Source organism: Trachemys scripta, chromosome 5 (assembly GCF_013100865.1).
Source record: "Trachemys scripta elegans isolate TJP31775 chromosome 5, CAS_Tse_1.0, whole genome shotgun sequence".
NCBI lineage: Eukaryota > Metazoa > Chordata > Testudines > Emydidae > Trachemys > Trachemys scripta.
In genome coordinates this window covers 16,063,798-16,089,859 of record NC_048302.1, presented here as the reverse complement: position 1 = coordinate 16,089,859, position 26,062 = coordinate 16,063,798, and the positions used below count along the sequence as shown (strand labels likewise).

The 26,062-nt window shown below is 42.5% G+C and overlaps 1 protein-coding gene across 3 annotated transcripts in view; it reads left to right on the top strand.

Moving 5' to 3' along the window:
- The first annotated feature begins 1,846 nt into the window (after positions 1-1,846).
- Positions 1,847-26,062, top strand: part of HNRNPD (heterogeneous nuclear ribonucleoprotein D) — a 27,958-nt gene continuing 3,742 nt past the window's right edge. For 2 of the 3 annotated variants that reach the window (XM_034770983.1, XM_034770984.1), the window contains exons 1-7: positions 1,847-2,233; positions 4,831-4,887; positions 16,468-16,636; positions 18,553-18,714; positions 19,760-19,891; positions 21,126-21,225; positions 21,319-21,465. In XM_034770983.1, coding sequence (XP_034626874.1) covers positions 2,031-2,233; positions 4,831-4,887; positions 16,468-16,636; positions 18,553-18,714; positions 19,760-19,891; positions 21,126-21,225; positions 21,319-21,465 — 970 coding nt within the window. In that variant the 5' untranslated portion in view covers positions 1,847-2,030. The remainder of the gene's footprint in view (positions 2,234-4,830; positions 4,888-16,467; positions 16,637-18,552; positions 18,715-19,759; positions 19,892-21,125; positions 21,226-21,318; positions 21,466-26,062) is intronic. The other variant, XM_034770985.1, reaches the window with a different exon arrangement.

The window sequence follows — 26,062 nt, the reverse complement described above, 5'->3', positions numbered from 1 at the left end:
CTCTGCTAATGTATAGTTGGTTAAACAGCTAAGAGTCTATTCTCAACTATTTACACTTTAACTGAAGGGAAATAGCAGACATTAGTGGAACCAAATTTGATTTTAAAATGTCCATCTAACCTGTAAAGATTTTCTCAGATCAAAATTTTTCTAGGCTCTCCTCTAATTATGTACTAGTATTAAATCATTTTCATATACAAAAATTAATGTTTAGGTGGAGGGGGGAGGGAAATGACAATGTCAGGTATAAAATTACTCAATGAATTTTTAAAAGGAATATGACTATTGGTAAAGACTGCCCACAGTATGTAACCTCTTAGCTCAGTTTTTTCAGTGACTACTGAAGCATTAGAGGAGACCTAAAGTGAGGGTAAACAAGGACTGTTACCCTTGAGGTCTAGACTTCAGAAACGATAATCCACACCTGCTGGGGTGGAGTTATTTGCAATACCTACCTGGTTTCTTACTGATGCTATACCTGGTAGCAACAGTCCACATTCAAGTGAACATAGCATTTCATCCTCTCTCCATGACAAGTAATGGGAAATTTATGATGAGAGCTAAGCTCTTGGTTTGTGGACCCAAGATTTCACCCAGTCTTTAACACTTAACCCCAGATGACTTTTCTTAGTACAAAGAGAGTATGGTCCTCCAAACCTAAGGACCTCTTAGAGCCCAACATCTACCCTTTTTGGAGTGATGCTTTCTCCAATCAATGAAATACAGATAACATTAGTTTTTTTTAAATAAGGGGGTTTTAACAATGAATTGGTTTTTGACACTTTCTCAAGGAAAGATTAACAACTTTGAAATGTTTTTAAAAAGTCAGTGGAGAAGGGGGGGAAGCAAGTTCTAAGCTATGAGTGGTATCTTTCAGCTATGAGAAGAACTTTATGAAACTGAATGTAACAGTTTTTAAAAACCTACTTACCCTTTTTCCTACCAGCTTTTCTAAAGACCACTTTCTCCTTCCAGGACAAACATTCCCTTTTGGAGGGGCTAGGATTTTTTCTTCCTCTCTAGGGCAAGGTAGCAATCCTTTTACCTCTTCCCCCTTAACCCACGGAGGAGGACTGGCAGTACAGGTGAGTACATTGTTTTCCTTTCAAAACAAAGGTGCCTAGGCCTGCTATTCTTCACTTCCTGTCCTAAAGAGTTGGGGCATAATCCATCTCCAAGGCTGAGCGGCGGTGGCGGAGGGGGGCTTTGCCTGCCTCTGTGGACTGAGCTGAGGACCCATTCATGTGCATGTAAGGGACACTAGGGCCATGCTAATAGGGGACTATACAACAGCTGGGGCCCAGGTAGGGGGACCAGCTGTCCCGCTGTTATAGGGACCGTCCTGATATTGGGTTTTTTTTTTCCTTATATAGGCTCCTATTACCCCCCACTTGCTGTCTGGTCAGCCTAGGGCCGCCCAGGCCTGGTGGGGGTCTGCTGGACTCCGCCCAGTGTGTAGATAGGGCGGCCCTGCACTGGGCGCGGCCCTACCAGGTAGCTCAGGGAAGGGGAGTAAACCTTCCCCCGGCCCCTCTGCTCACTGCTGCCCGAGCTGCCTTAGCCAGGGCAGCTGCTCCCCTGCAGATCCGTTGTCACCGGGCGCAGGGGCTCGCTGGCGCCTCTGCCTCACGGGACCCCCTCCCCAGTGCGCCTTAGCGCCAGTCGGTACTAGGGAGCGGCGGTGTAGAGTAGCTCTTTGACTACTTTCTTTCTGTCGTCTCTATGGCTCTTGAGCCGCTCTACCCACTCCCTTCCTCTCGCTCGGTGGTGCAGAGACGGACCCAGTGTATACACAATGGGAGGAAGGCGGGCTGGAGAAGGGACCGGCGTCACGTGATCTTCCTGCGTTCTTTCCGCCCGCCATTTTACGTTGGGGTTCGCGGCGGCGCCATTAAAGCGGGAGAAGGAGGCACAGCAGCTAGGTCCGCCGCCTGGAGAACGAGCCCTCGCGGTCTTAGCCGGCAGGCGGAAGCGGGCATCCGCGCGCGCCGGTCTCGTGCTCGCCGCGGCTCGTAGGGCGCGGCAGCGTCATGTCGGAGCAGCAGTTCGGGGGGGACTCGGCGGCTGGAGCCGGAGGCGGCTCGGCGGAGCAGGCGGAGCAGCAGGAGGGGATGGCTGGGGCGGGCGGCGCGGAAGGGGGAGGCGGCGGCGGCGGCGGAGGAGGAGGTGGTGGCGGCGGCGCCGAGTCGGAGGGAGCCAAGATAGACGCGAGCAAGAACGAGGAGGATGAAGGGTGAGTAACGGCCGCTCTGGGCGGGGAGGCGGCTCCCGGCCTGTCCCCCCCCCATTCCCCCGGCCGCGCGGTGGGGTGTCCCGCTGTTTACATCTCGGCGGCCTCAGGCCCGCAGTGACAGCCCTGAGCCCGGGGGCAGTTTGCGCGGGAGCCCGGGAGCCCTGCGTGCCTGTGTCGGGGCTGCCTGTCCCCGCCCCCGCCCGCAGCTCGGCGGCAGTAAAGCGCCTCGGGCCGCGTCGGGAGATGCCGCGCGATTGTCACCGCCCCTGCTCGACCGGTTCCCTCGCAGAGCGGTGCAGGGAGACAGCGGCTTGGTGTGTCTGCAAGTGGGAGGCGATGCTGGCCCTGTGGAGGCTGGCTGGGACGCTGTGGGCCGCCCTAGGAAAGTTCAATAACTGCGCTACCGACTAGCTAAACCGCTCCCAGTTCCCGCTCAGTCAGGTGTTGCCCTTAGGCGAGTGCTCCCCATAACTTCTCTTCCAGGGGTTGGAGGATCGAGCCCCTAATCCTCAACCCCATAGGTACAGCAGGCTTTTTCCGTCCTGCAACAGCTAAAGGCACCTAGACACACTTCTGTCTGAGGACTTTTTACTCTGGCAGATCACGCCTAAGATTGCTATAACTGAACAGCTATCAAGCATACTTTCGGTTTTCAGTTTACTTTGTGCATTGACTGCATCAGTTACCGGCTAGTTCTGCTGTGAGCAGGGTTAGATAATGCAGTGCCACTGTACCTGAGTCTTGTTGCAATTGTGGATGACACCGTGATAAGACTAACTAATCTCAGGTTGACAGTGTTTAAGTGACTGCTCAGGGTCCCACACTTAGTTACTGGCAGAATGGAATCCAGGAGTTCCTACTTAATGTGCTCTCTCAGCTATTGTTGTGAACTGTTGGTATTCCTCTAACCCAGTGGTTCTCAAACTTTTGTACTGGTGACCCCTTTCACATAGCAAACCTCTGAGTGTGATCTCCCCCCCCCCCCCTCCCCCAAAAAAACCTTTTTTTAATATTTAACACTATTATAAATGCTGGAGGCAAAGCGGGGTTTAGGGTGGAGGCTGACAGCTCACGACCTCCCATGTAATAATCTCGTGACCCCCTGAGGGGTCCTGACCCCCAGTTTGAGAACCCCTGCTCTAACCCATCTTCCCTGCACCTTCATGTTAGTTTGTACTCTGCCAGGTAAACTATGCCGAGCCATCAACAGCTCCCAATCTCCTTTTTCTGAAAACCCCTTCCCCGATCTCACCCATCTCAAAATGTGGTATTTTCACACTTATTTATTGCTGCCTTTAGCTTTAAAGGAGGTAATTATAGTATCTAGTGTGAAGTATACATTGAATCCCTATTTTAGGGTTTTATGCTCGGCTCATCATTGTAGTGCCTTCTAGGAAAAGTTAATAACAACAGCAAAGTCTTTAGTGGACTTCATGGATTCTGACTCTTCTCAGGATAAAAACTCTGCCTGGAGTATTTTTGTTTGTTTTTAGGCTTTTATTCTCATTTTTTAGGAAACAGAAATGGCATCTTAACTTAGCCAATCTGTTGTCTGTCGTTCAGTCACATCTGCTTTTCATTGCTGCCTGAAATAAGCATTCACTGCTTTTTTCACTTATAAGCCATACAGAGGCAACCCAGCAAAAGTTAGATGGATTATATTTCTCCTTGTGTCTCGACAGGAGTATTTGCTAAATTCTAATTGCACCATCTTTATTGTTGGTGATGGTACATAAGCCAAAAAGAACGTAGTTTTTATTTTGTGGTTTTTTTAATTGATTTTACGGGGCTTGTAGTATGGAACCTTACCAATGCCATTAGCAGCTTTTCAGAATAGAATTGCATTCCAAAACTTGTACTGTTCAGAACACTTAAGAGTGTTCAAAACAATAGTTAAATCTAGATTTAGGGTCTGTGTGGATTGAGTGGTTGAGATTTGGTTGTGGTTAGGTAACACTTCTTAAGTAACCATAACTTTTCCTAATCAAGACAAATCTTTAAATCCATATTTAGGCTTGTAAATCAGTGGCCTATATTTCAGACCTGGGAGCCCGTTGCTGCTCTTGTTGAAGAGCATCTACTCAGTACCTCTGGAAAGTCGGGCCACTTCTGTTTAGGTACCTAACTGTAGACATTGATGTTGGAAAAATTTAGCCAATAATTCTAGTTGGTGAACAAAAAATTAGTCTTTGGGAAGGTGATATAAACATCAAGAAACTAAACCATAACAGAAGTGCAAGATTTTTAGTTGTATTACCAAGTGTGATACTATGGCATGCGCATAATTTATTACTGAGATGCAGTCTTGAGCTGTGAACATCCATCTATAGCCTATTGATATGGTACTGTGCTAATTGCTGTTTTAGCTTGTTTTTCCCTGTAATGTTTTTGGCCCCTTTGCTGGTATCATTTTAATGGCTGCTGTGGGCTCTTGCTCATCTTCAAGTTGTTTAGACACTTAAACATCTGTGCTTGATAGCTAGCTACAGTGATTACTCTAAAGTTTATAAAAAGTATAAATAAGTTAAAATTGTAATCCTAACAAATGCTGAAAATTGAATTTTGATCAGTTACTGTATTGGTTGGTTGTTCTCTAGCAATTCAAACTCCTCCCCATGGCTTTCTGAAGCGGCAGCGCCACAGCGGGAAGAATGGTAAAACTTTACATTTATTTCTAAATGCTCAAGGGCTCTGATAGCAATAAATTGAAAAGCATTGTGGGGGGCACCTGTCTGGCTTGTGCCACTAACTGGCAACTATTAATCCCCAGGACAAATTCCCGGTGGTTATTGCTTAAATATATAATAGGATATATGACCTGCGAAACTACAAAATTTTGTATGTGCAGGGTCTAATGTATAGGCTTAAAAAATTATTACTTAAATGGCTTGTGTTCTATGATTATGTAACTGCCATTTAGTCAAACAAGATGCATTGTATTAGTGTTCTTTTATATTAATGGAGAAATATCTTAAATACTGACTGAGTGTTGTTAAATGGATATAATGTCCTTCTGATTTTCATCCTAATGCATTTACCTTTCTTTCATTTCCAAGTAAAATGAAGTGAGGTTTACTGAAAGTAAATCTTTTGTTTTAAATAGTACAAAGTGTTGGATTATAAGAGCCATCCTCATGGAAGAGGCAAAAATCTTACTGAATTTGCTGTAACCAAAGGTTGTCTTATATTGCTTATGTGAAAAAGTTCTTAGTGAAGTCAGCCCTTAATCTTCTGAAGACAACTGCTAATGCTTGGTGTGAGATGAGACATTTTACCGTTAAAATTTTTAACTAACATTACATTTTAAAGCTTGCCTTGAATTAGTAATATTTAGCATAATATAAGGTTTGCTAAGTATCTCATTACAGTTTACCTTTAACTAGTAATTGAAATTAAATGCATCCAAAGTACCTTCAAAGTAAACAGTTTGATAAGTATACCTTCCAGAAATGTTAAATATGCTGATCTTTTTAGATTAGGCACTGAGTACTCGCCCTTCTGTTACAGTTGCCAGTATTCTTTCTGTTTCTGTACACAACACAATAGACCAGGATTCATTGAAGTGTAGTCCTAAATATGTTTGTGATCTCCAGTACAGTTAGACTCTGCAGCAACATACTTTTCTCTTAAGTACCACCAAACCCTAGTTCAGAGGGGCTTCAATTAATTCAGTTTTCTAATTTGGAATGGCTCCCTCCGCTCCTGGGGGTGTCATACCAGTCAAAGGGTAGAGTAGAAGACAGGCTCATTGGATGAGGATAATTTCCCTATGGCAGATCTGTCTCCCGCCCTCTGCAAACATGCTTGGAAGCCTCCTGATTTCCCTCCCTGCTTCCACAATGGCTTGACTGAGAGCAGGGAGAGAAATCAGAAGCAATATTTTTTTCCCCTTTACAAAAACAAAACAAAACTCCAAACACTTTGTTTGGCATCGGCAAAGTAAATATTTACATTCCTGTTTTCCTTTTGACTTAGTTTTGATTTTTATAACTTAAAACAACTTTTTTCTGCCGTGTCCTTGCTGTTTAATGCTTGCTCAGTTGAGGGTTGGGACTAGGTTGTGGATGATGTTTTGTGGAGAGTCGTGATTTTCAGCCTAGACTTTAAGAGTAACTTTTCTGAATGGTGTCAGAACATACCAGGTAATGCTTGCACCGTAACATTGCATTAATTCCCTCAGCTAACAAGCTTCAGGATGTTGTTGATCTAGTCTCCCAGAATTTTAACTGTGGACTTGAAAAAATCCACATGTCATTGTCTAGTAGGCTTATCAGAGGAGGACCCAAGTACCAACAGTTTCTGCAGAATTTAAGCTTTCCTCTAAGCCAGTTCTACACATGGAAGGCTTTGTTGGTAAAATTATTCCAGTCCTCCACTTCCCCTGAGCAAAATTAGTTATAGGTCCAAAAGTGCAGTTTTGCCACTATAGTTATGTGTGTCACTCTCAAATAAAATCTCTCACCACCATAGCTATTCTGGCAAAAGTTTATAGTATAGATCTGGCTTTAGTTTTAAGCTTTTGCAATTGTGAAAGTAACCTTCCAAATGTCATCTGGTTGTAAACTGATGAAATATTGTTTTACCAAGTCTGTAGGTACAATTAAAGGGAGCTTGTAAACTTCAAATTTTGAAATTCACTACATTCCCAAAATTTCACTTCCAGATAGAATTTCCTTTAAAGAGCCAGTAAAAATAAAACTTCAGAAGGGCTCTTCTGCTCCCCCATTTACACAGCTGCCTTTTTTCAGCAGGGAGCACACAGAGGAGAAATAGTCCATAAACTAGTACTGTCAGATGCACCAAGTCGTTTAATCAAAAAAATGTGTGTTCTCTAACTTTTTTACGTAAATTAGACGTTCCAAATAACTAGTAGGTTTAAAGACTTCCTGAGATTATTTTTTCCCAGGTTGACTGCTCCTTTAACAAGAGTCATCAGTTCTGCTGATACTCCAAAACCTTGTGCGCAGCACGGAAACTCTCAAGTAGCATGTCATCTTCGCATTACTGCTTGGGCAAGATCAGGGCAACAGCAGAAGCAAGCATTGTGGATATATTCATATGGGAGAATGATCCAAGGAGAAAAGCTGGGGTTGGTGAAGTTAGAGTAGCAGAGACTGAACCTGCCAGGTACCACAGACACACCTGTTGTTGAGGTGGATTTCCCTTCCAGCATCTTTAAAGTTATACGTCTCCACTAGTCAGAAGTGATTAATATTTAAAAAAGAAAATCCCGCCTTCCAAGAAGAGGTCAGGAACAGACCCTGGCAAAAATATAGCGTGCACATCAGATTTCAATGGCTGCTATGTATGTTGAAATATTTTGATTAAGGCTTGTTTACACTTTGTCATGTGGTGTAATTATGTAAACTTACTATCTTCTTACCTATTTGCCTGTATATGTTAGAAATCTTGGTTTGTAAACTTAGCGCCTCAATGACTATGCTTTTCTTACTCAGACGCCAAAACTCTAGGGTATGTTCTGAATTATTTGACTACTGATTGACAGTCCTAAACTCAGCCTTTAAAGGTAGACCCGTCACCACCTTAGTTCTCTCGTCTTCCCCCCACCCCTTTTTTCAGTTATTTGTTCCATATTTTCTGCCTTTTTTTCCACTTCTGTACAGCTTTGAGTCTTTAATCCTTATATGTTTTCTGGGGTGTTTCCGGGATCTCTTCTCTGTAAAGGTTTCATGACATTGTAACCCTTCTTCTGAGAGTTGAAGAGACATGGCTTCCTCTCTGCCCTGTAAATGCTGCTTCTGCAATCTGAAAGTTTATGCGATGCATTTACATTCCACAGTGATTGACTGTAGTGGTTCGCACCCAAGTGAATTGGCTGGCCAAAAATCTTAGTTGTTATGTCTTTCTCATTTCAAGCTCATGAATTCTAAATTCAGAATATAGTCTGGATTTGTAGTCAAGGTCTCTGAGTATGCCTCTTGTTACCCACTTAACTACTACTGTGAGGGTGCATTCCTTGGGAATTAGTGACTATGTAGGAAGAGAGTATCAGCGGGGTAGCTGTGTTAGTCTGGATCTGTAAAAAGCAACAGAGAGTCCTGTGGCATCTTTAAGTCCAATACATCTGTTAGTCTTAAAGGTGCCACAGGACTCTCTGTTTCTTTATGTAGGAAGAGGTGATGGTCCAAGTTTCTACAGAGGATTGGTTACACTAAACCACAAGCTGATTACTAGGGCCCTACCAAATTCACGACCATGAAAAACTCGTCACGGCCCATGAAATCTGCTCTTTTGTGTGCTTTTCCCTATACTATACAGATTTCATGGGGGAGACCAGCATTTCTCAGATTGCGGTGTCTTCACCCAAAAAGGAGTTGCGGAGTTGCAAGGTTATTTTATGGGGGTCGTGGTATTGCTACCCATACTTCTGCGCTGCCTTCAGAGCTGGGTGGCTGGAGAGCGGCGGCTGTTGGCCAGCTGCCCAGTTCTGAAGGCAGCGCCCTGCCAGCAGCAACCCAGAACTAAGTGTGGCAATACCATGCCACCCTTACTTCTGCACTGCTGCCTTCCGAACTGGGCGGCCTGATAGTGGCGGTGGCTGACTGAGGACCCAGTTCTGCAGGCAGCAATGCTGAAGTAAAGGTGGCAATGGCATACAATGCCATACTTACTTCTGTGCTGCTGCTGGTGGTGGCACTGCCTTCAGAGCTGGGCACCTGGCCAGCAGCCACTGCTCTCCATCACAATAACGTTGTGCCCCCCCCCCCAACTCCTTTTTAGCTCAGGACTCCTCCAATTACAACACTGATATTTCAGATTTAAATAGCTGAAATCATGAAATGTATTATTTTTAAAATCTTATGAACATGAAATTGACCAAAATGGACTGTGCATTTAGTAGGGCCATATTGATTACATAGGAAATGCTCTGCACTGAGGAAACCATTGATACTGTCATTCTTCCTAAAGGTATTGTGAAGGGTTTTTTTTTTAGGGAGTTTGATTCTTCCTTGTTCATTGGTCACATGTTGTCAGTTGGCTTTATTCAGCACATCCAGAGAATTTGTGTTGTGTACGTTAGTGAGTTGGTTTGATACTGAATTTTTCTCTAGACAGTGCCCTTCTGAAGAGATTCCACTTTTCCAGAGGCCATATTGCTAACATTGTTCATTATTAAGGCTACATTTATATTACGGTGGTCATAGAAGTCAGGGAAGCAGTGATTTCCAGAAACCCCCATGACATTCTCTGCTTCAACCTCAGGGGTTATTGGACTCTCGAGCTGACAGCCAGCGGGCCGTGGCAGGGTTCCAGCAACAGGTGGCAGCAGTGACAGGCAATAGGGGGCCCCCTGCAGTGTTCTAGTGACAGGTGACAGACTCCTGAGGAAGCCCTCCTCAGGGTTCCAGCAACAGGCAACAGCCTCATGCGCGCGCCAGGTGGGATGCGTCGGGTGAGTTGCTGGGGGTGTTCTGTTTTCTCTTTGGGAAATACGGTCACCCTGCAGCTTCCATGGGTGGAGGGGGGCCCCCTCTGCAGCTTCCAGCGGCCATGGCCAGAGGGGGAACCCCACAGCTCCCAGCCACCATGGTGGTGGGGGAAACCATGAAGCCACAGCAGCAAAAGTTACAGACAGGTCACAGCTTCCGTGGATTTTTGTTTGTTGTCCATGACGTGTCTGTGGCTTTTACTAAAAATAACCATGACAAAATCTTAACCTTATTTATTGTACCTATAAAATATATTCCTGCAGGCTCTTTCATTGGCAGTGAAGGCTTTTCTGCCTTATTAGTCTTATGAAATTGTTCCATTCTTACATTACTGCATCACAGGCCACTATGTACGTTACTGGCTACCTATATATACCCACTGTACAGCAGGGTGGTTATAACAGAAGTCCATTCCATAGCTAGCATAAGGTCTTTTAAACTCTGTGGTGCTGTCTAATTCCACTCAACTTTAACATTTGGGTTTATTAAGGCTTCATTTCCCCCAGAGATACTAAACACCTTTAGCTCCCATTGACTTCAGTTGGTAGTGTGGGTACTCAGCATGTGTGTGTTTTAAAAAAAAAAAAAAAAAAAAAAAAAAAAAAGGTTTATATTCTCTGAAACTTCAACATGCAAGTTGCCACTTCTAAAACCCAATGTTGTGTAACTGGGATAATTTTTACAAATACAAAATTTCCTGGACTTTGGCTGGTGGGAATAATGTACTATCTTTTTTTAGATAAATCCTGTGAACTGTTCCAGTTGTATTCCTACCAGATACCACCTGTGAATCACCACAGTTAAGATCAGTTCAGGGGCTCAAGCTGGTTGTGGTGGTACTCCTCTCCCAGTTTGGCTGATAGAGAGAGCCTAGCTTTTGAGGCACATTGTAAAGTCTCTCTGTTTCCTCATACTTTTGAAGAGAAGGGACTTGATGGGGCACTTGGGTCTGGGCATGAGTGTTATGACACAACACAGACATCCAGCACTACCGCTAAATTCCTATTTTAAAAATAAAATTAATAATTTTTACAAATAAAAACAAAACAAACAACCCAAAACTTAACACAAGCAGTTTTTACACCAAGGGACAGGAGCCATAGCCCCCAAGAAGTCCATTAGGGGATTTATTGTTGCTGTTGATTTTAAGTGGAAGATTCTTAGATACTACAATGATGCGCAGCAGTATCAAATCCTGCAATAGATGGCTATTAGCACTTGAGTTGGAAGTTGGTTGATTTTGCTGGGTAGATTGACATGAGCTCTTGCCTACCCAAATAACATTAGTTACTGGGCTGGGTAGTACCAACAGCATCAGGCTCATGTCATTAGTGAATTTTTCTCAAGGCTTCCCATATTTAACCTATTTTAAATGGAGCATTTAATACAGTGTATTTCTATATCAATAATTCAATAACTTTATTACAAAATTATCTCCCCCCCATCCTGCTATTTTAAAATTAATTTAAAATGCTATAGCATAATTATCCATTCCAACACTTGAAAATCATTTTAATAGCCAATTTAAACTTTCTGAGTCCTTAAGATGGATCGCAAGTGAAATTCACTTTTAAATGTGTACATAGTTAAAATCTTTTAAATTCAAACATCTAACTTTAAATTAATTTTAAAATAGCAGGATGGGGGGAGATAAGTGTAGTGTTCATCTAATAGCCTATGTAGCCAAAGGGAATCCTCACAGTGGCAAAAATAAGGTAGATCTGGGTATTTTCACTGCTCATCAAACATATTTAAACACTGAGAGAAATACAAAAGCCCAGATTCCAGGTAATCCAAAAATAAAACACTCCTTTGAAAGTGGGAAATTAAAACCCAAGTTGCTACTATTTCATAAAAGAGTAAATACCATGTTAACTTCAGCCTTCAATATACATACACCTCTACCCCGATATAACACTGTCCTCGGGAGCCAAAAAATCTTACTGCGTTATATCGAACTTGCTTTGATCCGCTGGAGTGCGCAGCCTCCTCTCTCTCTCTCTCTCTCTCTCTCCTCCTTCCCCCACTCCCCTTCTCCTCCCTCCCCCCCCCCCCGGAGCGCTGCCGTACCGCTTTAGATCCGAATTTGTATTATATCGGATCGCGTTATATCAGGGTAGAGGTGTACAGTGCATTTTGTCAAATAGACAATCTTTTCTTACAACTTTTTAATGTTTAAAATAGAGCTGTCAATTAATTGCAGTTAACTCACATGATTAATTTAAAAAAATTGCGATTAAAAAAATAAATTGCGATTAATTGCACTTGTAACAATAGAATACCAATTGAAATGTATTAAATATTTTTGGATGTTTTTCTACATTTTCAATATTGATTTCAATTATAACACATAATACAAAGTGCACAATGCTCACTTTACGTTACTATTTTTGATTACAAATATCTGTACTGTAACAATGATAAAAAATAGTATTTTTCATTTCACCTTACACGATAAAGAGATTGCACTTCAGTACTTGTATAAGTGTAACTTACAGATGCAGATTTTTTTTGGTTACATAACTGCACTCAATAACAAAACCGTGTAAAATTTTAGAGCCTACAAGTCCACTCACTCCTACTTCTTATTCTGTCAATCGCTAAGACAAACAAGTTTGTTTACATTCACAGGAGATACTGCTGCCTGCTTCTTATTTACAATATCAGCTGAAAGTGAGAACAGGTGTTCGCATGGCACTTTTGTAGCCAGCGTTGCAAGGTATTTACATGCCAGATATGCTAAATATTTGTATGCCCCTTCACGCTTCGGCCACCATTCCAGAGGACGTGCTTCCATGCTGATATTCATTTAAAAAAAAAAAAAGTGTCAATTAAATTTGTAACTGTACTTCTTGCGAGGGAGAACTGTATGTCTCCTGCTCTGTTTTACCCGCATTTTGCATATATTTCATGTTATAGCAGTCTCAGATGATGACCCAGCACATGTTCGTTTTAAGAACACTTTCACAGCAGATTTGACAAAATGCAAAGAAGGTACCGATGTGAGATTTCTAAAAATAGCTACAGCACTTGACCCAAGGTTAAGAATCTGAAGTGCCGTCCAAAATCTGAGAGGGACGAGGTGTGGAGCATGTTTTTAGAAGTCTTAAAAAAGCAACACTCTGATGCGGAAACTACAGAACCCAAACCACCAAAAAAGAGAATCAGCCTTCTGCTGGTGGCATCTGACTCAGATGATGAAAATGAACATGCATCAATCCGCACTGCTTTGGATCATTATCAAGTAGAACCCATCATCAGCATGGAATCATGTCCTCTGGAATGGTGGTTGAAGCATGAAGGGACATGCGAATCTTTAGCGCATCTGGCACATAAATATCTTGCAACACCAGCTACAACAGTTCCCTGCAAACGCGTATTCTCACTTTCAGATGACATAGTAAACAAGAAGCGGGCAGCATTATCTCCTGCAAATTGTAACCAGCCTTGTTTCTCTGAATGATTGGCTGACCAAGAGGTAAGACTGAGTGGACTTGTAGGCTCTAAAGTTTTACATTTGTTTTATTTTTGAATGGAGTTTTTTGAACATCATTCTACATTTATAACTTAACTTTCATGATAAAGAGATTTAACTTTCATGATAAAGAGATTACACTACAGTACTTGTATGAGGTGAATTGAAAAATACGATGTTTTTTACAGTGCAAATATTTGTAATAAAAAAAAATATAAAGTGAGCACTGTACACTTTGTATTCTGTGTTGTAATTGAAATTAATATATTTGAAAATGTAGTAAACATCCACAAATATTTAAAATATATGGTATTATATTGTTTAACCGCATGATTAATGACAATTAATTTGTTTAACCGCTTGACAACCCTAGTTTAAAGATATTACAGTATGTTAGAGTACTTCAACATCTTTAAGAGCCAAAAAGGCTAGCCATGCTAATGGCCTATCTTAATCTAAACAGTATTGCTATGCTTATTTTATGGAAGTAGACAAAAAATGCTTGATTTCTACTGTAAGTTTCACAGTTATTTAGCCTTTTCATGGGTATAATGATATGAGGGAAGGTTTTGGTAAGTTTGCATTGCTATTTTTTGCTCATTTATCGAGTCCTGTACACATGTCGTCTTTCTTTCCTTCACGCAGCAAAAAGTTCCCCAAATAATTTGCTGGGAAGTCTTATTTCCCCACATGCCATAGATATGGAACACTAAGCCTTTTCTTTTGTTATAAAAACCTTGAAAACTTGAAGAAATTATCCCATAAATATATCCTCCTAAATCAGTGCTACTCAGACTGAGGCTTGCGAGCTGCAAGTGGCTCTTTAATGTGTCTCCTGAGGCTCTTTGCAGCACATGCTATTAAAACACTGTGTGATTTGATTATTAACCAATAAGGATGCTTTTACGATGTTATTAACCAGTTATAGTTGATAAAATAAGTATACTTGGTCAGTCATTTTGAAGTGAGAATAATGTATATAAAAATGGAAAATAGAGAGTTCACGTTACTGGGGCTGTTTTAGGTAATGTTGGTTGCTAATTGACTCCTGAACCACTTATGTCTGAATATCGGTGTTTTAAAGCATCTCTGGAGCGTAGAGCACTTCTGAGTGTCTGTCACCACTAATGTGGTGGTGCAACACTCAGTTGCCCAACTAATCCCTTCATGTTTGTCTTGAAAGCACTAATCCTGGGAAGGGCTTCTAGTACTCTGCAGTAGAGAGCAAAGGCTATTGGAACAATATGTGAATGGATGGAGAGGAGTGGGTCTGCTGGGGATTAATTCAGAATGGGTTTTTTTGGTGGGGGGATATGTTGTAGTCACTGGTGTTACGCATGTAACATCTGCAGGCTGAAGCCTCTCTGTGTCCACTGCAGTTGCATAAGGATTAGATAAATCTGTCAAAAGTCTATGCGTTCTTAAGGCCATGACTAACATAGCAAGACCTTAGATTGAGTAGCCTTGATGGTCCGATCTGTATGTGCAGCTTTGATTTAAAGAGGTCGTCCGGCATATAGTGATGTGACATAATTCATGCTATAGATGTGCTGGTAAAGTGACTTTCTCCACATGTGTAACACAAAGTTTGGATTTATATTGTGTGCAGAGGAACATTCTAGGGCAGGGGTGGGCAAACTTTTTGGTCCGAGAGCCACATCTGGGTGGGGAAATTGCATGCAGGGCCATGAGTGTAGGGCTGGGGCAGAGGGTTGGGGTATGGGAGGAGGTGCAGTGTGCTGGAAGGGGCTCAGGGCAGGGGGTTGGGGCGCAAGAGGGGGTAAGAAGTGCAGGAGGGGGCTCAGGGCAGGGAGTTGGGGCGCAGGAGGGGTGTGGGGTGCACAAGGGGGCTCGGGGCGGGGGGTGGGGGTGGGGGGTACAGGAGGGGTTCAGAGGGCTCTGTGCGCTACCCTCCTCTGCGGGTACCTCCGCTGAAGCTCCCATTGGCTACAGTTCCCTGTTCCCAGCCAGTGGGAGCTGCGTGGGGGGCGCACGGAGCCCTCTGCCCCTCCTTCCCCAGGGGCCTCAGGGACGTGGTGCCAGCTGCTTCCAGCAGCAGCATGGGGCTGGCAGTCCAAAGCCCTGTTGGGCCGGATCCGGCCCGTGGCCCGTAGTTTGCCCGCCCCGTTCTAGGGATTACTAGAATGAATACCAACTTGTGGAAGTAAGTTTTAGTTGAGGCAATGAAGAGTACTAGGTCTTGTAGGAAATATCTTTGCAGATCTGGCTGGATCTTGTTTTCTCTTGTGATTTTTGGAGCCAAAATAAAGCAAAATTACTTGAAAATGATTCTTCACTTGAAGGGGTACAAATAACATTTGTATAATAGCTTTAGGAAAGATTCCATTCACAATTTCACTTGGTTAATTTAAGTTGACACAAATAATAAAATGCTCCCTTTTTGAGGAGGTAAGATGTTTGGCCTTTTCACCCCTTATTTCCCAACTCTTTGCATTGGGAGAGTGACTTGATTCCAAACTATCTAGTGTACCACCATATTTACAATTAAAATGAAAATCAAACTTAGGTGAGCCTACCCACATTAAGTTGCATGGCCAGTGTGATTGGGAAAACAATGGATTTACAACTTGTTTGGGCACTCATTTTGGAAAAAACACATTACCTCATCAGTATTTAATTTTATAAATTTAGTATTGGTCTTGGTCTGAGCACATAACTTTACAGTCATGTTCCAATACTGCTTACTTCCCTTCTGTGTGAGTAGAGTAATTTGTCCCCAACCTGGTAGTTTTTGTCTACGAACTTAAGTCGTGGCAAACCAGACATATTTGTTCCTGTCCAGCCCAGACTGGCATATACGGCTCAGTGGGTAATCTGCACTTATTTTGTGCATTTATTTTGAAAAGTAACTATGGAATAATGACAACTTAATCAACATTTGATCTCTTGTGAGGCTGAGTGCAATTGAAAACAGAATGTGGCTCGAAGGATCTTTAGTGGTGGTGATGTGAAGTAGGAAGAATCATCGTCTTCTCAGCCCCCACATTGAGTTTGTAGGGCTGGCAGCTTAATAAGTCTTATTTGTAAACTAAATAAATGACGGACACAAATATGGAACTCAGAATGTCACTTTTACATAGATTTTTCAGGGTATATTTGCACTTGTGACAAATTTGACCAGGACCACTTTCTGAAATGTAGAGGGATGATCAGATATATAAAGGGGTATTGCTAATAGTATCCTACCAAAGTTCCCTAATTGGAAAAATGAGCTCTTATGGGGAAAAAAATCCTGTATGTCAAATTTTAGAACAGATATTAACAAATTAATAATCTTGTCTTTACAGGAAAATGTTCATTGGAGGCCTTAGCTGGGACACTACAAAGAAAGATCTGAAGGACTACTTCTCCAAATTTGGTGAAGTCGTAGACTGCACTCTGAAGTTAGATCCTATCACAGGGCGATCAAGGGGTTTTGGCTTTGTACTTTTTAAAGAGTCTGAGAGTGTAGATAAGGTAGTGTTATTCTCTAATCTAATTAATTCATTTAACCTTTAAATGAACAGTAAAGAAACTCAGTAATAAGGCTCGTGTGTGCATCTTGTCTATGTGATCTATTAAAAAGATACAGCTTTGAGAAGCAATATTTTTCCAGAGGCTGCTTTTTGAAATGCTTTTACTTCAACCATGTAGCTGACCTGTCCAACTCATTGGCAATGAACAACATTTCTTGAAGCATGGTCTCATGTCCTTCACTGCAAGGAAATCTCTCTCAGCATGTCAGGCCTTGGTCCTTGTGTACACTACAGTGGTAGCTTGATGTAATCTCCTTTACATTGACCTAGCTATGGAAGTGTCTTCACTTACATTTGTGCCCACCGACGTAAGTGCCTCTCTACGCCGATTTAGTAACACCACCTCCCCAAGCAGTGTAGAGTCACAGTCGATGTAATTAAGTTTGGTGCAGTGTCAGTGTAGACACTGCATTGCTTACCTCAACTGTTACTGGCTTTCAGGAGCCATCCCACAATGCCCCACACTGACAAGAGAATTGTTACAACGCTCCTGGTGAGGGGACACACTGCTGACACACGGAGCCAAGTGTGTGCACGCATAAGCGATTTAATAACTGCAGTCGCTGTATGCTAGTGTAAGTTAGGTGGACATAATTTTGAAGTGTAAACAATATCTCAGACATTACAGTATTAAATGCTATTGAAAAAACCTTAGATATCCATAAGGCCCTTCATTTCTGGTTTTTACCAAAAATTCCTGGGTTTTACAAAAGCTATTTGGTTTATACACCTCTACCCTGATATAACGCTGTCCTCGGGAGCCAAAAAATCTTACCGTGTTATAGGTGAAACCGCGTTATATTGAACTTGCTTTGATCCGACGGAGTGCATAGCCCCGCCCTCCCGGAGCGCTGCTTTACCGCGTTATATCTGAATTCGTGTTATATTGGGGTAGAGGTGTACCAATTTTCACCTGAATATTGGATCATTCAAGTACCTGAAAATACGACTGTTAAGAAAATCCAATACATTGTTAGGTAGATGTGTTTGTTAATAATAAATTAAAAAGACAAGGTTAGTGAGGTAACATCTTTTATTTGGCCAGCTTCTGTTGCTGTAAGACAAGCTTTTGAGCTTCTCTGTGTATTAGCACTTCTCTCTTAACATCCTGGGACTAACATGGCTACAACTACACCGCAAATGATAATAAATTAGTCTAAGTCTAAATGTGAGGTTCTGTTAAAGCAATGTAATTTAATGTTGTGGAAAATATATGCACATGCATATGTGCTATTAATGCACTGTTCCTGAAATAAACCACAGTATTAAACTGTTTTTGCACTCTTTCAATACTCTTACTTTTCTCTGTTTGTTGCCTGCCTGGTCCCACGATGTTTACCCTCAAATTTACCCAAAAAATGGAAGTCAACTTTTTGCACCAGTTTTCACCCATTTTTAATTTTTTGTAATAAAACTGATCAAGTTTTGGGAAATTTATAACAATATAAAAAACAAAGAACCTTGGATATCCAGTACTGTGGAACCGTGTGCTCGGCAAGAATATTGGAGCTTACCTGGTCTAAACAGATGGTAGTTCGCAAACTGTAAAGCGGTTTGATCTTTTTCAAACTTTCTTTTAGGGTGCCTTCTTTGAATACTGTGTCCTTGACTTTCTTTTATGGCACTCGGCTCCAAAGTGATAAGTGCTTAGATTTAGAGTTTGTGGAGGAAACACATAGTCAGTGTATATTGGCCAATATTGCAGATCTGTTACTTGGTTGTGCACTTGTAAAAGTGCTCAGTTTATGCCCATCTTTAGTTAATGCTTTATCTTTAGCATTACACTTTACCAAAAACTGCAGTAAAGTATTTAGTTAGTTTGAAAAGTCAAAATGTTGTTAACTTCAAATTTTATAGGTCATGGACCAAAAAGAACATAAACTGAATGGAAAAGTGATTGATCCGAAAAGAGCTAAAGCCATGAAAACAAAAGAACCTGTTAAAAAGATTTTTGTTGGTGGACTATCTCCAGATACGCCTGAGGAGAAAATAAGGGAGTATTTTGGAGGTTTTGGTGAGGTATGTGACAAAAGCTGTTTAATCCACTTCTATTTTGAGTAGCTTCTGACATTGAAACATTCTAACTTTGACGGTGGTGGTACTGCTTTAAAGCATGGTTTTAAAATGTTGAGGCTTCACATCATTTGCCTGGCCAGTGTATACTCTAGACTAACTACAGAGTGTTTGAAATTTTTTAGACTAAGTGGAAATCTAATCTTGGTTTCTAAAGCATTTCAGATTTGCCTTGAAAATGCTCTTCACCCAGTGGGCTAAGACCACTTTTTTTTTGAAAGGGGAGTAAAATACTTCTGCTTTATTTTCTAACTTTATCTTCAGGGTAAATGTAGGCAAAAGTATCTTTTGTGCTGGTGAATCTCCATAAATTCTATAAAGCTGGCTTAAATGGCTGCCTATTCCCCACTGACCTGGCAAATCCTGCTAACATGAATCTTTCAGCCCATGTCAACACAACGGTCAAGAAACCTGGTCACCAACTGGTTGTGCTCTACCCTGATTACAAATGTAGTTCCACTTCGTAATGTACTGTGGACCTTAACTGGTCTGTGTTAAATTGAAACCTACTTTGTAACTTGGGTAAGGAGATATGTTGGACATTTCCTTACTTACATTGGTATATTTGCAGTCAAGTTCTTAAACTCAGGATCTAAAATTGTTCTTGTAACATGGTTTTAGTGCCAGGATTGGTAATATAGGTGCCATGAAACTGGAATTACATTTCCTGGAAATTAGGAATACTTGACTGAAAAATACTGTGAAGCAAATCATGCTGATGTAATTATTGAATACTCTTTAAACATGTAACTTAAATTTGAATGTGAACATGAAATATATAGATATATATTACTTACAGTTTCCATGTATGGTGAGAGCAAAATGCCTGTGCATGGAAACTTGCTACCTGCATATATCGGTTAAATAAGTTCAGTTAAATAATATGAGCTATGCAGATGTAACTTTGTGATTATCTGATTTTAAACATAGTAAAGTACGGAGGGTTGTTTGGTAAGAATGACATTGAAATATGCTAATTTGTTTTCACCAGGTGGAATCTATAGAGCTTCCCATGGACAACAAAACCAACAAAAGGCGTGGATTCTGCTTTATTACTTTCAAGGATGAGGAACCAGTGAAGAAAATAATGGAAAAAAAATACCACAACGTCGGTCTTAGTAAAGTATGTTAAAGTCTTACTAGAGGAATTTTAAATTGCTTGTTGTAACAGAGCAAATAATTTCCTGTGTATGGAATACATTAAGAGCTGCCTCCATTTTATTTGTGATAGTACCCTGGACATGTATGGTCTGGACATGTATGGTCTAGCTATAACAAAGTATTTTAGCTCATCAACGTTTTATTATATAAGCACCAAGTGTGCCTAGATTTTTTGATGCATGTTGGGAACCATTGTTCATGTCTTCCTCTGGAACAGAGACTCTGGACCCTATGCCACTCTTGCTTCCAACAAGTTTGTGGCCTTAGACACTTTATCATCCTTTTCATTCAGGGATATGGCAACAGCACACTCATTTATCCCCAAAGCCCTGAATTCCCACTGGTAGGGCTCAGTGCACAAACCTTCTCTCCTCTCTCTCCCACCCCCACCCCCCCGCCCCGCCCCGTGAGACTTACATTTCATCCCCTTCAGGGCCCACTACAACCTCCTTTAAGAACCTTGGAATCTCTCCCTTCCACAGCCTTCTTTGCCCTCTTCTACCACATATGTGTTATCTATAATTTTTGAATGGATTGTTTCTTTGAATCAATATCATTCTTGCATCCTGGTTTAACTCTTCAACCACTTGGAAATGCTTTCTTGTTAGTAAAATACTTAAGTGGAATATAAACCAGTGAAAATTGTCTTAAACTGGTACTAAAGCAAAATGGAAACGTGCTTATTAGCATATCCTGGACTATATAGTTCAGAAATTGCATCACTTGTGTAAGTATGGCCAATAGCAAAAATAATGTAAAAAGGAAAGCTTAAGTTTTACATGACTGTTTATATACTGACAGCTGAGTTGAGCTTTCAAAACGTAATTGAGTAAAACTACTGATGCTTTCATAATTCAAATCTGGTCCAAACTTTCTAAGGCTATACAATTTGTAAACCTGATGGAAAAACTGAAGTATAGAAATAAAATTTAATCTAAACAATTCCTTTAAGAATTAGTGTCTATACCAGAAGTGATTAAACAGTTTGTCACTGAATGTTCACACGCTATGAACTAGAGTAGGTAACTGTTTAGGTTGATGTAATTTGTTGTTTTTCATAAGTCTCCAGTGTGACTATTTTTTTATTCTACGTTCATCTCTTAACTAAAGTACTAACTTACAATCAGTTGGCTATAAATTACTTTAAAGACTGCTTTTTTTCCAATTAGGTTTGATTTTAACTTTTGGTCTTCTAGTGTGAAATAAAAGTAGCCATGTCAAAGGAACAGTATCAGCAGCAACAGCAATGGGGAAGTAGAGGAGGATTTGTTGGGAGAGCCCGTGGAAGAGGTGGTGGTAAGTTTGTGCTAAACTTTTTTTACTCATTTTAAAAAGGTGTCTATATTCTTTGGTATTCTAATTTTTTGGCAATTTACTACTGTGCTTCAGGCCCCAGTCAAAACTGGAACCAGGGATATAGCAACTACTGGAATCAGGGATATGGCAACTATGGCTACAACAGCCCAGGGTACGGTGGCTATGGAGGATATGACTACACTGGTTACAACAACTACTATGGATATGGTGACTATAGCAGTAAGTACTGAGCTTTCAATATAAAGTGTTATCTGACTTCTGTTTTAAACTTGTACAGTGAGAAGGGATGTCAGATGACTTGAAGTACCCTACATGGGTATTTTAAATCTTGTTTAGTGTTTAATCTCTTGGAAGCCGGAATCGAAAATGTATCCATACCTGTGCTCATCCCCTGATCTCATAGAAACCTGTTTTTTGGCTTGATCTTGAGTTATTGACTTTTAGTACTCATGGCAGCAGTTGACCATATGTGTTGCTGGTACGCACATGGGATATGCAGGTTTTTTCAGTGGCTGTCCCTTCATTTTGACGACTTCTGTACATTCCCCCTTCTCTTATATGCCACCTCTGGTGTTGAACTGTGAAACACCTTGAAAAGCTGTGCCCATTAGAAGATTCACAAGACAGCTTGCCCTATTTTATAGGGAGTGCAACCTCCCAATTGCCTCCGATTATCTGTCACCACAGAGAGCAAATGGAACTTGCTTTTGTGTCCTCACACTAAATCTTCACTTAGCCTACCCTCAATCTTTCTTTACTAGCTTTTAGTGTGGTATAGGTTAGTTCTGTGTAGATTACCCTTTTCTTAGCCTTTATTGTGACTGTGTTGGGCCCTAATCCCCACAGGGGCTTTGATTTGTACCCACTTTTGGTGCCTCCTGTGCCTGGGTGAAACCCATTTGGTAAAGCCAGAGTATGGTCTGTTGCACATTCACTTCATGCACCAGATGTGCGAGACGTGAGGTTCCAAGCTCATCTAGCTTCTCACTGCCTACAGCCTGATATCTTGATGGGCCCATGAAGGCTACCAAGACCAGCCTCTGTGCTGAGATCCTCTGACATTGGAGCCAAGATGTTGGAGCCAAGATGCACTGTGCCACTCCAGCCTTAATGCCATGTTCTACCATAGATTCAAGGTTATAATTTCCTCTGTGCTCTACTAGGAGCAAATCCCTCATTTAGCATTGAATACATCCAAAGTGGCACTGAAGACAAGATCAGTGCCTTCTACTAAGACCTCAATAGCCTTGTCACTAACTCAGGAGGTGCCAACCTCAGTACCTGTTCCATGCTTGGCACCATTGCCAAGATAGTTTCTCTTTTTTTGTACTCTGACTCATGAGTCACTTGAAGATTGTTGAGCACCACTGTCACCTCTTGTGCACACACCTCCGGAGCTGGATGCTCCAGCATCAATTAACTTGGACTCCTTGCAGTTTAAGTCCCCATAACTGCTTCCATCTTTGTTGGAATGGGATCCACTTGTTGACACTACTAGCCACCCTAATGCTTGCTTTCCCGCAAAGGAACAAGTGGATACAAACTGGCCATCAATAAGTTTAGGCTTGTAATTAGACAAAGGTTTCTAACCATCAGAAGAGTGAAGTTCAGAGTTTTTTAGCCTGCTTTTTTGACATCCATTGTCCTTGTCCTGCTGTGCTCACTTCTTCCATTTCATAGAATTGTGAAATCTGTCATTTCATCACTTGCACCCAAGTTGCCTTCCACCTTCAGATTTGCAACCAATTCCTCCTTGTAGGTCACAATCCAAGTCTAAAATGGCTGTTTCCCCGGTTACTGCCTCTACTTTCTGAAACAAAAAGTTTTCCCCAATAGATTGCAAAAACTTACTGGAAATTTTGTGGTTTGCGGTATTATTTTTTTCAATAAATGTCTGGGTAGTTAGTCCTCCATTACTAGCAGGTGTGTTGTTTTGGATATTTCTGTTCTTGAAATGCCTAATCCACCTCCCCTTCCTAATTTGATCCCTATTTCCTTTCCCCACCCCCTTTATTTTTACCCAGAGACTTCCAACTGGTCTGCCTCTAACCTCCTGCACCTCACAACAAGTGTATATGTTCTGATGTATAATGCAATACCTCCTCCTTTTTCCCCTGCTTGTTCTTCTTGAACCAGCTATACCCCTCAATAGCAGTATTCCAGTCATGAGATATATCCCCCAGGCCTCTGATGCCAGTTGAGTAATTTTGCTTATGTACTAATACCTGTACTTGCATTTGTGTATAGATATCTATTAGAATGAGCAGATTCTGATTTCCCTCTTGTTGTTCCTATGACCCTAGTGTAATTTTCTGCGTCTTCTCCCCATCATCTAGCCCCCTGTCAAGGTTGCCTTTCTTAACCTTACCTGTGGGCTCTTGTCATCTGCCTCATTTGTATTAAGGACAAACCCTACATTCTCCAGGTTCCTTAAGGGCATGGTAAATGCATTCACCCCTTCTTCCCTCCCCCATTAGGGAGTCTCTGCCCTCATGGAACTTAAATCTTTTCTTAATGAAGCTAATGGGCCTTCCTTATGGGACTTTTGTTCAGTGGCTCTCAAACTTTCATACTGGTGACCCCTTTCACATAGCAAGACTCAGAGTGCGACCCGAAAATCCCCCCCCCCATAAATTTAAAAAAAAAAAATCATTATAAATGCTGGCGGCAATGTGGTATTTGGGGTAGAGGCTGACAGCTCGCGACCCCCCCATGTAATAACCTCATGACCCCCGAGGGGTACTGACCCCCAGTTTGAGAATCCCCTGCTTAAGCCTCTCTCAAGCATCTATCCGTCTAAACTACTTTCTTGATAGCAAATATGTCTGCTTAGTGTTTTGGTGGCTGCTCCACCTTGTACTGTGGTCAGCTAGGCCCCATCCCAGCTTCATGCCTTGGGTCTCTGATTTCCATCTCTCTCAATGCATATCCCTCCTGGCAGTCTTGTTGAGACATCATTTCCATCCAGGGGAAGCATGGCCTAGATGCAGAAGGGGGTGTGCTCTCTTTTTACCTGGAAAATGCTAAGCTCTTAACCTATTCGATTTTTTTGTAACATATGGGGGGAGATGCCAGGAGAACCCATCACCAGCCAGACTTTCACACTGGATTAGCAGCTGTAGAAAACATTGCTGCATCTTAGCTAGGAAGTTAATGTTTCCTGATTTTAAAAACCAATGCCATGATAGCCACTGTAATATCAGTGCTAGACCTTAGACATGCTCCCCTAGTGGAGATTTGCAAAGTGGAGTTTGGTGCACGCTTCCACTAGGTTCTGCTCCTTAAAGTTAGCATTATGCTGTGATGCCCAATTTGTTCTGTAGCACTGCTATCCCATTTAGCTTAGAACTCCTTGACCACTGTTTACCTGGTACAGCACTTCTTTCTAATCCCACAAGTGGGAATGTGCACAGGTCCTACAAGAAGAGAGAGGACACTTACTAGTAACTGTTCTTTGAGAGTTCTCTGTGCATTCACACTACCTGCTTCCTTTCCCTCTGCCTCAGAGTTCTGTGTAACTTCAGAACTGTGTCCTTTAAGAGAAGAAACTGAGGCTGTGCACTCCTCTAGAGTTAGGGTGACAACTGTCACTGACCTGAGATCTCTTGTGTTATCCCCTCAATAGACACTGCTTTTCAAGGCAGTTCCACAACTCAGTGTCATAGGTGCCATATCCCACGAGTGTGAATGCATAGTGGTGATTCTTGAAGAATAGCAGTTACTGGTAAGTAACTTCTCTGTCCTATCAAAGATCTTAAAGAATGATTTTAGGTGGGTGTTCATGGATCCCTTTATTCCATGAAGGTTGCATTCTAGCATCGTCCTGCTTAATGTTCAGCACACACAACTGCTAGGTGAGAGTGACTATGTGGATGACTCGCCTTTGGCTTGTATCAAATCTAGTTTAAGGTCTTTGGGAGTGAGCTACTTTCCCATTTCTGGCTGATAAGAAATGGGGTAAGAAGCTGTGCCTGAAGTTCAGATCAAAAAGAAAACTTCTGATCTTTGCAAAGGGAAGCAATTTAAATAGAAAGGTTGACTGCTTCATTCGTGTGTTGCTCCCTACTGAAAATGCATGTGGTTTTGGACTATAAGGTGGATAGAGCTGGCTAAATCATCGGGCTCAACGGGTAGTGATCAATGGCTCCATATCTAGTTGGCAGCCGGTATCAAGCTGTCCCACCTCCCCCCCAGCCTCAGCTCGCTCGCTCCACTGCCGGCGCAGCGCTCTGGGTGGCGGGGCTGTGAGCTCCTGGGGCAGCACAGCTGCAGAGCCCGGCCTGACCCAGTGCTCTGTGCTGCGTGGTGGCGGCGGCAGTGGGGCCCAGCACCAGCCGGGCGGCGCGGCTGTAGCGCAGCCAGCCACCGGTGCTCCAGGCAGCACGGTAAGGGGACAGGGAGCAGGGGGGGTTGGATAGAGGGCAGGGGAGTTTGGGATGGTGGTCAGGGGACAGGGGTGTGGATGGTGGTCGGGGGGGAAACAGGGATGAATGGGGGCAGGGGTTCCAGGGGGGCAGTCAGGAAGGAGGGGGGGGTTGGATGGGGCGGCAAGGGGGCAGGCAGGGGTGTCCATGGGCAGTCGGGACAGGGAGAAGGGGTGGTTGGATGGGGCAGAGGTCCCTAGGGGGGCCGTCAGGAATGAGAAGAGGGGTTGGATGGGGTGGTGGCGGTCCGGGGGCAGTCGGGACAGGGAGCGGGGGTGTGTGGATGGGGCAGGGGTCCTGGGGGGGCCCATGACCCCCTCCCTTAACCGGCCCACCATACAATTTACGAAACCCGATGCGGCCCTCAGGCCAAAAAGTTTTCCCGCCCCTGA